At 51.7% G+C, this 14,360-nt stretch overlaps 1 protein-coding gene across 1 annotated transcript; it reads left to right on the forward strand.

Moving 5' to 3' along the window:
• The first annotated feature begins 6,535 nt into the window (after window positions 1-6,535).
• Window positions 6,536-8,492, forward strand: Lgals7 (galectin 7). The gene is made up of 4 exons (XM_026412185.2): window positions 6,536-6,550; window positions 6,941-7,029; window positions 7,750-7,951; window positions 8,379-8,492. The coding sequence occupies exons 1-4, from the start codon at window positions 6,536-6,538 to the stop codon at window positions 8,490-8,492; spliced, it is 420 nt and encodes a 139-aa protein (XP_026267970.1).
• The last annotated feature ends 5,868 nt before the right edge of the window (window positions 8,493-14,360 follow it).

Below are 14,360 nucleotides of genomic sequence, written 5' to 3' on the forward strand. Positions count from 1 at the left end.
TCTAGAGAGCTCAGAGTCCCACAAAGGCTACCTCAAATTCCTTGCCCCACCAATGACCCAGTGACCTCACTCAGTCAAGGGAATGGCCTTAGGACCCCATTGTTCATCAAAAGAAGGAGGGGCAGCCAAAAGAGGCGGAGAGAGAGCCGCTCATTATACTTTATTGCTCATGCACTGAAATTTACAAGAACCACTTTATTACTTGGAAATGTTTATTGCAAAATTGAAAAACTGAAAAACGAATACATTATGCAAACTGTACATGCAACTTAAAATATTTAGGAGCGTTTAACCAGCTAAGTTTATAAATGGAACTGCACACGGCGGGAAAGACTTCCCCTTTGCAGCAACTGGATTGTTCAATTTACTGCATGTCTAAATAGAGTTATAAGACTTTGAACTGACAAAAGAGCTTTCTTTTTTTTTTAATTTTTTTTTAATTTTTTAACATTTATTTTTTAGTTCTGGGGGGGAGAGAGAGAGAGAGAGAGAGAGAGAGGGAGGTAGAATTTTTAATATTTATTTATTTATTTTTTTTTTTAGTTCTCGGCCGACACAACATCTTTGTTGGTATGTGGTGCTGAGGATCGAACCCGGGCCGCACGCATGCCAGGCGAGCGCGCTACCGCTTGAGCCACATCCCCAGCCCGACAAAAGAGCTTTCAAAAGGCAGATTTTTAAAATGTGGCATTTTTCACCACTGGAATGTTAATTTACAAAACCAAAGCAAGCTCTGAATTCACTGTAGACAAAATGAATAAAAAAAAAAAAATCACCTGCAAACTGACCCTGAGGGAGCCCTTAGGTTTGAATTCCTACAGCCACTTGTGTGCAATTAGAATGTTGTCACCTAAGTTGTTTCCTGAGTGAGGACTAAAGTCAGAAAAATCAGTCTACCCAGCCCTTTTTACTGCAGATGAAATTTTGTGTCTTTTTTTTTTTTTTTTGGTACCAGGGATTGAACTCAGGGCCCTCAACCACTGAGCACCGAGCCACATCCCCAGCCCTATTTTGTATTTATTTAGAGACAGGGTCTCACTGAGTTGCTTAGCGCCTTGCTTTTGCTGAGGCTGGCTTTGAACTTGAGGTCCTCCTGCCTCAGCCTCCCCACCCCCTATTACAAGTGTGTGCCACCATGCCCAGCCACTTTGTGGCATTTAAATGCTCAGGGATGACAATAGTTTCCTGGGGCAGGGGGAGGGAGATAGCTGTTTGGGGACACTAGGGAACTAGAGATAACACAGGTCTACATGTTTATCAAAACTCATTAAACTCTTATTTAAGGTGGAGTATTCATTTATATATACATACATATAAATGAGTATATTAAGAAATAAATTATTTAGAAATGAAAAATGCTCATGGAACTATTGTTCAGCACTTACAAGAAAGTCCAGAATCCCTTGGGAGGGGGCCCAGGGATAGGAAAGACGGAGGAATGGGATGGACGTCATTACCCTAAGTACACGTACACACCAAGCTGTGATCATGAACTTTGTGTACAACCAGAGACATGAAAAATTGTGCTCTGGGTGTGTAATGTGAATTGTAACACATTCTGCTGCCAAACACAACACATTAGAATTTAAAAATTAAAAAAAATACAGAACTTACAAGGAAGAACATCAATCAAGGACAAAGCATATCTCAATTCCAAGAAATGAATGAGATGATAGATTCATGCCAACACTTAGCCAATCGCCAAAGGCGAGTTTGGACTTGCAGGCGGCACATGAAGTCATACCCAGCCACAATGGAGAATCAGGTGAGATGGCGAGTCCGTGGGAAACAGAAATGATATAAAGAAGGAGGCACAGAGGAATTGAGACACTTAGGGACCACCCAGGACACAGAAAATGAAAAACCCTAAAGGCTTTAGGCTCTGACCTGTGACCCACTAAAAGCATGGTATCTGGAAAGGAAGGGGAAATACCCAAACCCTTACGCCCCGACCTGTTATTCCTTAAAATTGGTATTTTTTCCCTGTTGTCTTTCCTCCTTCCCTCCCAAGTATTTCAACAAGTTTATTGCTAGGACCAGGTAGGACAGAGATCAGGTACACCATAAAAGACAGGATATGGGTGCCACACAATCTCCAAGAATAAACCAGGTAACTACCAATCCATGTCTTTCACCAGAGAAATATTCCTTATAAGCATACCACACTGATGGTCAATGAGAAATACCACCTAACCCACCTCAGCAACACCACAAATGTTTGTCCCTTCCTTTGTTTGGGGAGAAGCCTGGTCCACCTGGTTATGGTTGGAATCTGGATTGCCCACACACACACACACACACACACACACACACACACACACACACAGACTCACGTGTTCAGGGGCCGTGCTTTTAAGGAACACTTGGAGGCTGAGGGCTCTGACCTCATCTGTGAATGTTCTACTAGGAGGTGGGTCTTAGTTGGAGGTAGTGGGTCACTGAGGCTGTGCCCTGGAAGAATTTATCTTCTTTCTTCTTCTCCTTCTTCTTATTCCTGGCTGCCATGAACTGAGCAGCTTTCTTCTACCACACCCTTCCGCCATGATGTTTCTGTCTCAGAAACCATCAGTAGACCATGGACTACAACTCCTGAAACCATGAACCAAAATAAATGAGCTCTTCCTCCTTTAAGTTGCTCTTGTTGGGTACTTTGGTCACCATAATGACAATCTGACTGGTGGGGTGGTTGCTGTGACTAACTTGACTATCTAGTTCAGAAACCTTTGGAATTGGTTTGCAGGAAGAGTTTGGAAAAGTTTGGAGATGCAGGCTGGAGAAGATTTAAACTGCTGTAAACAGAGTTTAATGGACCATTCTAGAGTGATCTAGAGTACTGCTAGGAAGGTGGACAGTAATGATCATGCTCATAAGATTTCAGAAGGGAATGAGGACCCTTACCAGGAGTTGAACTGGAGGCCATTTGTGTTACATTCTAGCTCAGAACCTGTCTGCATTTTGTCCATGCCCTAACACTGGGTGCGAAGGTGACAGACTAATTAATCTGGTGGAGGAAATTTGAAGGCAGCATATTTTTCAGGCTGTGGCATGGGGATTGCTGGCTGTTTTTTAAATCAGGTTTACTGTGATTATTGGGAGCAAAAGGCAGAGCAGAAAGGTTTGAAAACTTTTTCATAGAGACTATAGGGAAGATGTCTTGAAGCAATCAGCAAAACCTCACCCTTCCCAAGTTCAAGGTGCAAAAGTGAAAGTCCTTTTGAAAGATGTTGCTTGGAAAAGAGAGCTGGGGTGTGCCCTGCTCCCACAGGATGACTAGGAAACTGTTTTCCTGGGATTTGTTTTGCTGTGTTCAGCCACCCAGGCACTAAGGGGCCACTGCAGCCATGGTCCCAGGAGGGATGGCTGTCACTCGGATCTTGGTGTTATCCATCTGATGCTCGTTTTGCAGGAATGAAAAATGCTGGATTTACAGGGTCGTGGAAGCTTCCACACAGACTGAAAAGGGAGGACACGGGAGGCCAGAAAATGTGTGTCAGGGTTGGAATCTCTTCAGGCAGCCCCTGAAAGGATGAAGCTTGAAGCTGTGATCATGAACTTGAAGCTCCAATGGATATTCCAGGAAGTCAGAGCTTCCAGGAATATAGACATCCGCCCCCAATCCAGGAGAGAGGCCCTGTGGGCTGTAACTGATAAGGCCATAGGGGTGCGGCCGCCCCAGCCATTTGGAACTCACATCTCACCACCTTGAACGTCCCCTAGGAGCGCTGGGACTTAGCATGTGCCCTGCTGGGTTTCTGTGTTGCTTTGGTACCATCCCTTCTCTCTATAGGCCTATTCTTCACTTTTAGGATGGGAGTGTTGACTCTGTGCCATGGCACATGGGAAACGTGCAGCTTGCTTTCTGACGGTTACAGGGGCTCACAAGGAAGGGTTTGCCTTGAGTCTCCGTAGAGACGTTGGACTTGAACTTTTGAGCTGTGCTGGAAATGTTAAGGTTTTGGAGATAGACTGAATCCTTCTGCGTTGGGAGATGGGCATGACCCTTTGAGGCCAGGGGCAGCCTGATATGGCTTGGATCTAGAACATCTCCCCAAGATTTATGTGTTCAATTATTTTCGAAAATAATTGGATCGTGGGGACCCTGACCTCATCTGTGGATGAGTCCATTGACAGCTGATGGGTTCGTGGGAGGCAGGAGCCAGTCGGAGGAAGTGGGTCACTGGGTGTGTGCCCTGGAAGGCCTTATCTTCTCTCTCATCTCTCTCTGTTCTCTGGCTGCCACAAGCTGAGTAGCTTTCTTCCACCACACCCTCTGCCATGCTATTGCTGCCTCGGAGACGACAGACCATGGGCTGAAACCTGAACTTTGAGCCAAAATAAACCCTTCCTTTTTAAGTGGTCTTGTTAGACTTTTGCTCCCAGTAATGAAAGCTGACCACCACACCCCTCCGCATCGGTCTTATCCTCCTTGCCTTCTGGGTCCACGACACCCAGCCCGGTCTAGTTTCTGTCATTTTGGTGATGGCATATCCATCTCTACCACAAAATGTCAAAAGAGTCTGATTTATTTGACCCGCCATTCACAGAGCCACACATGGATGACATTGTACCTGAAACCCATTGCTTATTTGGATCTGAAATGTACCCCCCCACCATGGCTCATGTGTTGAAGGCTTGGTCCCCAACGCAGCAGGGTTCAAAGGTGAGGCTCTTGGAGGACACTGGCTCATGAGGGCTCTGACCTCATCAGTGGATTCAACGGTGGGTGGATTCCCTGTGGGGGGCTGTTGCGGGGAGCCCTTGGAGGCCCGCCGTGAGGTTCTGCCTCACCGCAGGCCCAGAGAAATGGGGCCAGGCCCCCCGCAAACTGAAACTTGAGACCAGAGACCAAAACTGATCTTTCTTCTTTTCCGTTATTTTTCTTGGGTATTTTGTTACAATGACAGAAACCTCAGGAGCATCCCTGCGTCCTCCTGGCTCAGTCCTCCAGCTCAGGGCCTGGCCTTCTCCTTGCCATCTGGCCTCGGCTGATCTGCACCCCTGTAGGACTCCGTTTTCGCCTCCATAGAATGGGGGTGCTTGCAGCCCCCACAGTGGTGGGGCTGCCAGTGTCCCTCTTGGAGCTCTTGCTACTGTGAACTGGACCTGCCCCTGGCCGGGTGCTTTAGGTGGCGATGGGGACAGTCTGGAGGCCTGGGATTGGGGAAGGAGGAAGTGGATTCCGGTCTGCCCCTGCTGCAGGGCTCTGGGCCACCCATGGGTGGGACAGGGGTGGGGCTGCTGGGCCGCTAGGAGAGGTCTCTGCTGTGTGCCCCCTCTCTCCTTCTCCCCTGCTTTCCAGAAACTTCTTTCAGCCTTCTTCCTCCACTTCCCATTCTGGGATTCTTCTTCTGGTGTCTTGGGCTCCAGGGGGCTGGAATTTGGGCGGGTGGCAGGGTCCCCACCCTGATTCATTCCTGGTCTGGGCAGTGGTGGGGACGAGGACACCCCGAGTCCATTCCCCATCTGAAACTTCAGTGGAAAGGTGCCAGGAGTTCTGGGAGGAGGAGCAAGAGAGAGTCTTGACGGAGAGAAACAGGACACATGTGGTGACAGGGTAGGAGGGAGACAGGACAGAATAATCGAGACAGATTTAGAGGCCAGGGGACCTAGAAGTGGTGGGCACGATTGAACAGCTTCTGCCTTGGGCAAACTGCTTCGCTTCCAGCCTCGGTCTCCTTTTCTGTAAAATGTGGTGCTCTGAGCTGGGTGCACCCCTGCAATCCCAGTGACTCGGGAGGCTGAGACAGGAGGATTGCAAGTTCAACGCCAGCCTCAGCAATTGAGCGAGGCCCTAAACAACGTAGTGAGACCATCTTAAAATGAAAAACAAAAAGGGCTGGGGACGTGGCTCCTTGGTAGGGTGCCCCTGGGTTCAATCCCCAGTATCAAACACAACACGAAGGGTGACCAGCGGCGCCCTGTGTGCTGGGGCCGGGTCAGTGGTCTCTTGCCCACCAGGCAGCCCGGAGGCTCTTCCTTTGTCTTCCCTGTTCCACCCCAAGTCACTGGGCACTTACCATGTGCCTGGCACCCTGTGGAAACCCAGGATAAAGCAAGGGACAAGGGGGCACCATCCTGTCCCTGGGAGCCACCCTTCCCCATGATTAACTGTCACTATTGTCATACCATTTCAGAGCCATAAGCTGGGTCTCTGTGCAGCTGTCCTCAGCCCAGGGCAGGAGACTCCAGCCCAGTGGGGCCCTCAGGACCCAGCATGAGCCCCGCACTTCTGCCTGCCAGGAGCTGGGAGGGTTGGCTGGCTGGTGGCAACCCTGGCCCCACCCCGGTTCTTCTTATGAACCTGCCTTTTCTTACAGCACAAGGGGAGCCACAGGGCAGCAGGATCCTGCAGTGAGTGTGGGGGCCAGGCCAGAACCAGGGCCTGCCCCAGACATGCCAGCTTTGCCCCAGGGCCAGGGTCTGTGCCAGGTGTGGGCGATGGGAGGGATGAGTCACGGGGCCTGCCCCACCCAGCCTCTACTTAAGGTCCCCCAGCAGCTCGCTGCCACCACCACTGCTGAACCACTTGCCAGCCATGTCAGGGAGCACTGTGAGTCTAGGGGCCAGGGTGGGGGTGGGTTTGGACACAGGCTCCCTGGGCCAGGATCGAGGGCCGAGGCCTGGCTAAGGCCTCCAGTTCCAAGGAGAAAGTGGGTAATGCGCCTGGGAATCCCCGAGGGCCATGTGTCTGGGCGGACAGTCCTTCCCGGTGATCTCTCTCCCTCTCGATGGCTTCGTCCTGGTTTTTCTCTTGAAACCTTTTTTCTCTGTCCCACCCCCGCCGCTCCCCTGCCTCGGTCTCTTCTCTCCTCTTTCTTTCTCTGTGACCCTTTCTCTTGCGCTTCCTGCCCATCCTGACCCAGGCATTTCCCCCTCTCCGGGTTGGTGAACCCACTTCTGTCTCTGGGTTCCCAATGCCCCCATATCCGAAATCTTGCAGAACGTCCCCCATAAGACCTCTCTGCCCGAGGGCCTCCGCGTGGGCACCGTGATGAGGATTCGAGGAGTGGTCCCTGAGAAGGCCAGCAGGTGAGACCGCTCAGGAGGAAGGGGTGGGGACTCTCCAGGCTCAGCCGGTCCCCATCCTAGTAGCCCAGAGACGGTGCCCCAGGGCATCTCTGTCCACCAGAGCCTTGGAGTCTCCTGGGGGACACTTTTCTCACATTCAGAAATCTGAATCTCGTCCACCAGGTGCCTGGTTCTCCCTAAGATTCCGGGATTTCAGGGCAACCTCAGGGCTCCACGTGAGGTCCTAGGACTTCCATGTCTGAGCCTCCAAGACCCTGGAACTGTGCCTGGGCTCCCAGAATCCACCTGGGCACCTGGGAGGCCCCGGCAGGCGATCCTATGACTCTCTAGATCTGGGACTTCAGGCCTTCTGGGTGCTCTGTAAATAGTGGGGACCCTGGGACTGTTCCTAGTCTTTTAGGAATTGAGAATTTCCCGGCATTCTCCTGGGAATCCAAATCACTCTGGCCATTAGTACCAGGACTGGTCGGCAGCTCTTTGGAAATAAGGGGGGCTCTGGCCTGAGCACAGGGACCCTGGTCTAGGGGGATGTGTGCCCTGGAATCCCATAAACGTCATCGGAATCTGCAATCCGTGGCCTTTAGTTGGCCTCCCCCCCTCTGCGGTGTGTGAGGATTCTGGTCCCTGGAAATTCTGGCGGGGTCTGGAGAGGGGCGGTCCCAGCACAGCCTTCCCTGAGCCGAGCCCTGTCGCCCACCTGTCGCCCACCGTCCCCTGCAGGTTCCACGTAAACCTGCTGTGCAGCGAGGAGCCCGAGGCGGACGCGGCCTTGCATTTCAACCCGCGGATGGACGCCACCGAGGTGGTCTTCAACAGCAAGGAGCACGGCGCCTGGGGCCGGGAGGAGCGCGGCCCTGGCCTCCCCTTCCAGCGCGGGCAGCCCTTCGAGGTCCTTCTCATCACAACGGAAGATGGCTTTAAGGTGCGGCTCGGCGACAGGGAAGTTCCCCAGCGGAGCACTAGAGTCGGCTCTGCGCTGGGGGACAGCTTGGGAACACTGCCAGGAAGGGGCCTACGCAGACCCTCTCCCTGATTGGGCCACTTCCAGGTGCTGGGCAGTGACAGGGCCAGGGCGAGGTGGACAGAGCCCAAGGGGTGGTGTCTTGCGGGGGTGTGTGTGAAGTGACCCAGACCAGACATCTTCCACCCTACTCGGGGTCAGTCGTGCCAGATGTCCAGGCGTAAAGGCCGGGAAGGGGAAGAGCCAGGGAGCGGCTTGGGGACAGCGACTAGGATCCAGTCCCAGCCGAGAGTGGTCGTTGAGAGACCTTCCCCAAGGCACCCAGACGCAGAGCTGGAACTTGGACCTGGTGTCCCTAAGCGGAGTCTAACCCGACCCTCTCCCCCAGGCCGTGGTCGGGGACTCCGAGTACCACCACTTCCGTCACCGGCTGCCGCTGACGCGCGTGCGCGTGATGGAGGTGGGCGGAGATGTGCAGCTGGGGTCCGTGAGGGTTTTCTGAGCAGAACCCAGAGCCTGGGGTCGCGGGAGGCCGGGAAGAAGGATGGAAAATAAAGTATTAGACCCCAGTTCCTGTGTCCGTGTCCTTGCATCTGGATGAAGAAACGGGTTCAGGGGCGAAGACCGCGCTTCAGGGTCGCGCAGGGGACCCGTGTCCTAAGCGGGGTTCGCACTCGCACCCGCTGGGGCAGGGCCTGTCTGCTGGGGCGCAGGAGGGTCTCCAGGTGGAGGGGTCGGTCCTGCAGCTGGTCACGATGCAGCATTTTGCAAAGCAAGTCCCAGGTCCCCGGGTCGGAGTTAGTGCGCTGGGTCCGGAGCAGCGAGGGGTTCAGCCCATCACCTGGCACCACGTCGCGGGGCCAGCGGACGCCAAAGTGGGTTCATGAGCAAAATGGGGAAATGATCACTTGGGCACCCTGAAACCACGCAGTGAACATGTGCATGCATGTCCCCAGCTCCTCTCTCCCGCCATCTCGTCTCCCGCGGCCCCTGGAAAAGCCGCCGGCGGGCGGGGCTGGGAACCCTGGTGGGCGTCGCCGGCTGCGCGCTGCGCCGAGTCGGGACAAGTCCCAGCCTACGCGTCCTCGGGGCGGACGCGACGGCTGGCGAGGGCCCCGCAGAGCCGCAGGAGATGCGAAGGCGGGTGTAGGGTCCCCGCTGCCAATCAGCACACGCCCCGCCCTGCCAACCCCCACGGCCCGCCCCCCAGCGCCCAGGGCGGCGCTGACGGTCCCCTTTAGGGCGGGCTGGGAGAGGCCAGGGCCACCGAGTGCCCCGATCCCTGCACCTGGGCGCAGTGCTCGGTGGTGGCCGCAGGTCTCGGCAGCGGGAGGAGCGAGGCCGGAGGCCCCGAGGAGAGACGGCAAGTTGGGTCTGGCAGCCCAGCTTCGGGAATTTTCGTCCCAAGCCACGCCTCGGAGAGACGCGCCTTGGGCTTCGAGCCCAAAACCTGAGCAACAGATGACGGTCCCCCCCTGGCGGCCGCCGCCGACATAGCCATCTCCACCAAGGCGGGCGCAGGACGAGGGTAGATTCTGAGCGTGGCGTCCTCGGGGACCGAGATCCCTGGACTCCAGCCCTTTCAGCCTTGCGACCTGCAGGCTGATCTGTCCCTTTCAATTCCCAACCCATGGGGGGGCGGGTGGGAAGTAGTAGGACTGTCCCCTTCTCTCAGTAGCAAAGTCTGAATCTCCCCAGCCCTCCAAGGCTCAATGTTAAGAGGTAACTTTTATTCAGCTCTGACAAGTACTTACACATGTCTTAAAGTATTTAGGTAAAGATGTCTCCAGGGGAAAGCAAAATAGACAGTGGACATTATTGGCACAAGTGGAGAATAAATGGTAGCTGCCATCTGCGCGTTAGACCTTAGTGATCCATCTGTGTGAGTTCCTGCTTCTCACCGTTGTTCTGCGATGGGTGTAGGGGAGACTTCTTGTTTGTGTCAAACACAGAGTAAAGTATTTGGAGGTGACCAGACAGACTGTTGGCGACTTATTCAGAAATTAAAAATTAGTAATAATTGCCAAATGTGGTGCTGCTCACCTGTAATCCCAGTGGCTCAGGAGGCTGAGGCAGGAGGATCAAAAGTTTGAGGCCAGTCTCAGCAACCTTGTCTCAAAATAAAAAACAAAAATGGCTGTGGATGTGGCTCAGTGGTTAAATGACTCTGCATATTTGCTATTTGACACATGTGTACACAATATACATATTCTTTTGGGGTACCCATGTTCTCACTTACTGTGAATCCTTCATCAATTCCCCTGTGGACTTCTGAACACAAGCGCATCTACCATTTTCCCTCCGTGAATTAATGATAGCACCCTCCACCTGCTCCACCTCTTGTTTGTCACTTAGACCCAGAGTCCTAGTAACGTTCATGAGTCCCTATTTGCGTTGGTCACTGTGCTAATCATTCTGTGGATCCCCAGAGCAACCCTCTGAACTTCATCCTCTCAGTATGCAATGGTTTCCAAATGATTACTCTGATGCACCAAAAGGTTGATTTGTTCAAGGTCACACATCATCCAGAAAATATGATTCCACACAGCAGGGTCTAAGTCACCGGACATTTGTGTTTTGTTTAACATCAACTTTATTGCAGCATTCTTTATACACAAAAAAATTCATCTTTTTAGGGTGCACAGTTGCATGCATTTGACAAGCAAATCCAGTTGCATGACCACCACCACTATTAAGTTACAGGACATTTATCTCCCCCCTCTCTTGCACACTCCTGTCCCTTGACTGCCATCCACCTGCTGTCTGTCCTCGTTATTTATTTATTGGGGATTAAACCCTGTGGCACGCTACCCCTGAGCTACATCCTCAGCCTTTTTTGTTTCTTATTTTGAGACAGGAGCTTGTTATGTTGCTCAGGCTGGCTTTGAACTTGCAATCTTCCTGCCTTGGACTCTTGAGTAACAGATTACAGGCATGCGCCACTACACCTGGTTTATCTTCATAATTTAGTTTTTCCTGTTTTCGAACTTGGTATAAAATTACAGTACTCTTCTCATAAAGTTCTGGTTGTTGCTTTTTGAAATTCTTTTCAATATTTTTCTGTTCAGTGGGGCACAGTGGTCCACACCTGTAATCCCAGTGGTTCTGGAGGCTGAGGCAGGAGGATCTTGAGTTCAAAGCCAGCCTCAGCAAAGGCGAGGCACTAAGCAACTCAGTGAAACCATGTCTTTAAATAAAATATAAAATAGGGCTGGGGATGTGGCTCAGTAGTTGAGTGTCCCTGTCAATCCCTGGTACCAAAAAAAGAAGGAGGAGGAGGAGGAGGAGAAGGAGGAGGAGAGGAATCTTTGCCCACTTACAGTCACAAGGATTTCCATTGATGTTTTCTTGGTTGTAGCTTTATATTTTGATCATTTGTGTTTAGGTCCGAGATCTAATTTTAGTTTCCAGTAGTTCAAGTTCAATGTTAGTATATAAAAATACTGGGTGTTTGTGGCTGCTGTAGGTGTTGTCTGTTGGTTGGTTGTTTTTGTGTTTTTTTCTTGGTGTGTTGACTTTATATCCTTGCTAAATTAACGTATCAGCTCTTGTAGCTTTTTCTGTAGTTTTTTTCCCCTAAATTTTCTACAGGTTGACAGTCATTTCACCTGTGAGTTTTACTTCTTGCTTCCTGATCTTCATTTCCTTCCCTGATCTTACCTGCCTTTTGCATGGTGGCATTTCATGCACACACTTGATTTTACACACAGCCTGGATTCCATCTCTTAACATGTGGTTCAGGGTGTCTGCGTCTGTGTTCAGGGGAATATTTGCAGTTTCCTTTTCTTGTGACGTCTTTGTCCAATCTTGGACTCAGGGCAACAACCACCTCATACAGTGATTTGGGAAGTGTTCTCTGCCTCCATTCTCTGTGTCAGAATGGTCATTTTTTCCTTTGATACTTGATAGAATTTATCAATGCCTCCATTTAGACTTTGTCTTTCTTTGTGGAATTATTTTTAAATCACTGTGCTTGTTGCAGATCGATTTGCAAACTTGAGTCAGTTTTGGTAATTTGTGTCCTTCTGGGAATTTGCCTATTTCATCTAAATTGCCTAAATTGTTGGCATAAAGCGGCTCATAATTCTCATATAATGTTGGGGGGGGGATGGAAGGAATGGAACCCATAAACTTGTGCATGCGAGGCAACGCTCCACAGCTAAGCTACATCCCTACCCCTTTTTATTTTTTAGAGACAGTGTCTCTCTAAGTTGCTGAGGTTGGACTCCAACTGTGATCCTCCTGCCTCAGCCTCTTGAGTTGCTGGGATTACAGGCATGTGCCACTGTGCCCAGCTAGAATAACGATTATTATTATTATAGTGGTGGTGATAGTACTGGGGATTGAACCCAGATGTGCTTTACCACTAAGCCCCATCCCCAGCCCTTTTTTATGTTTTATTTTGAAACAGGGTCTCACTCAGTTGCTGAGGCTGGCCTCAAACTTGCAATCCTCTTGCCTCAGCCTCCCAATTCACTAGGACTACAGGTGTGCACCATAGCTCCTGGCCCAGCTATAATATTTTTAAAAAATCTGTATACCATTAGTATTGTTCCCTTCTTAATTATTGTTATTTTTTACATTGCTGAGGATTAAACCTAGGGTCTCAGGCAAGTGATCAACCACTGAGCTGCACCCCCAGCCCTCAAGTAATTTCTTTGTGATTGTGATTTTCAATGTAGATATTTCCCCACCCATCTACTATAAATTCTGTCTTAGATCCAAAGTATGTGTAAAGTTGTGAGCAACATATAGATGGCTCTTGCTTTCCCATTCAGTCTGGGAACATTAGTTATTCTTACTGCATAACAAGTTACCCCCCAAAACTTAAAACAGAAAAGAGACACTTAGGTGGGTATGGTGGCACACACCTGTAATACTAGCAGATAGGGAGGCTGAGGCAGGAGGATTGCAAGTTCAAGGCCAGCCTGGGCAACTTAGTGAGGCCTTGTCTCAAAATAAAATTTAAAAGGAGGCTGGGGAAGCTGGGTGTGGTGGCTTGGGCCAGTAATCCCAGCAACACTGGAGGCTGAGGCAGGAGGATCACAAGTTGGAGGCCAGCCTGGGCAATTGAGTGAGAAGCTCAGTAATTTAGTGAGAACCTGTTTCAAAATGAAAAATAAAAAGGGCTGAGGACATGGCTCAGTGGTGAAGCCCTGGGTTCAGTCCCCACATGCACAGGTAAGAAACCACTTATCATCTCACACAATTTCTAAAATTAGGCCTATGGCAATGGCTTCCCTGGGTGGCTACAGCCCAGGATTTCTCAGGAAGTCACAAACTGCCAGTGGCATTTCAATTGAGGAAAAGGGGACTTGGCACACGGTGGCCGTGGGCTGAGTCCACCCCCGGCCTGTGGCTCTCGAGTTGAGCACAGTGTGAAGGTTTCTAAGAAGCCAGAGAATCGCCAAAGGAAAATCCAGGTTCATGACCCTGGAAATTACATGGCACCCACATTTAGTGACCATAAATGAAGCCTCATTGTCACTCAACCACCCTCGGTCACTGGCTGTTTTAGTCACTTTTCCGACACTGTGACCACAATATCTGACAAGAACAAGTCATGGAGGGAAAGTCTATTTGGGGCTCACGGTTTCAGAGGTCTCCGTCCCCAGACGGCGGCCTCCAGAGCTTGGGCCTGAGCAGAGCACCGTGGGGGGTGTGGCCGGGGAGATGCCCGCCTTGGAAGGTTCCGGAAGGGCCCAGGGATGATGCAGTCTCCCAGGGCAGCCCCGGGGACCCCTCTTCTGGCCTTGCCCACCTGCCCCGAGCCCCCGGGTCAGCGGGGTGAGACCTGGACGGGCGGGGGGGGGGCCCAGGCTGCTGGTGTTCACCCCGATGCTCCTGGGCACGGCCTCAAGGCCCAGCTGTCACGTGTGGGGACCTGATGGTGGCCCTGGAGCTCCATCAGTGGTGGCTGTCACGAGACTGAGACTGCGTCACCTGCAAAGCCTAACGTGGCCCTCTCCCTGTGGCCCTCTCCTGTGGCCCTCTCCTGTGGCCCTCTCCTGTGGCCCTCTCCTGTGGCCCCCTGCGACCCTTGTTCCAAAGGCCTGACGACGACGGGAGATACTCTCTCCCAAGTGAACGGCTGTTGACTGGAGGTTTCACTGTCAAGACATCTGGATCTTTGCATTAGATGCTGGAGAAGTGGCTGATGTCCCCAAAATGTGCCCGAGGCAGAAGCTGCAGTGTGTACCCTCACCTGGGAGGTGGCATAGCAGCACCTCTGCCGTGTCCTCCAAGTCCCACCCACCAACCCTGGTACAATGGGCAGAGGGGACCGCGGACACCTGGGAACACCAGAGGCTCCTTCCTCCTCCCCCCTCCTCCCCCTCCTTTCTCTCTGTACCAGGTGCGGGACCCCCGA

This window comes from Urocitellus parryii, chromosome 15 (assembly GCF_045843805.1).
Source record: "Urocitellus parryii isolate mUroPar1 chromosome 15, mUroPar1.hap1, whole genome shotgun sequence".
In the NCBI taxonomy this organism is placed as follows: domain Eukaryota; kingdom Metazoa; phylum Chordata; class Mammalia; order Rodentia; family Sciuridae; genus Urocitellus; species Urocitellus parryii.

Coding starts and splice junctions, on each gene's coding strand:
- Lgals7 (XM_026412185.2), top strand. Junction 7,030..7,749: donor GTCCCTGAGAAGGCCAGCAG/GTGAGACCGCTC, acceptor CGTCCCCTGCAG/GTTCCACGTAAACCTGCTGT. Junction 7,952..8,378: donor CAACGGAAGATGGCTTTAAG/GTGCGGCTCGGC, acceptor CCTCTCCCCCAG/GCCGTGGTCGGGGACTCCGA.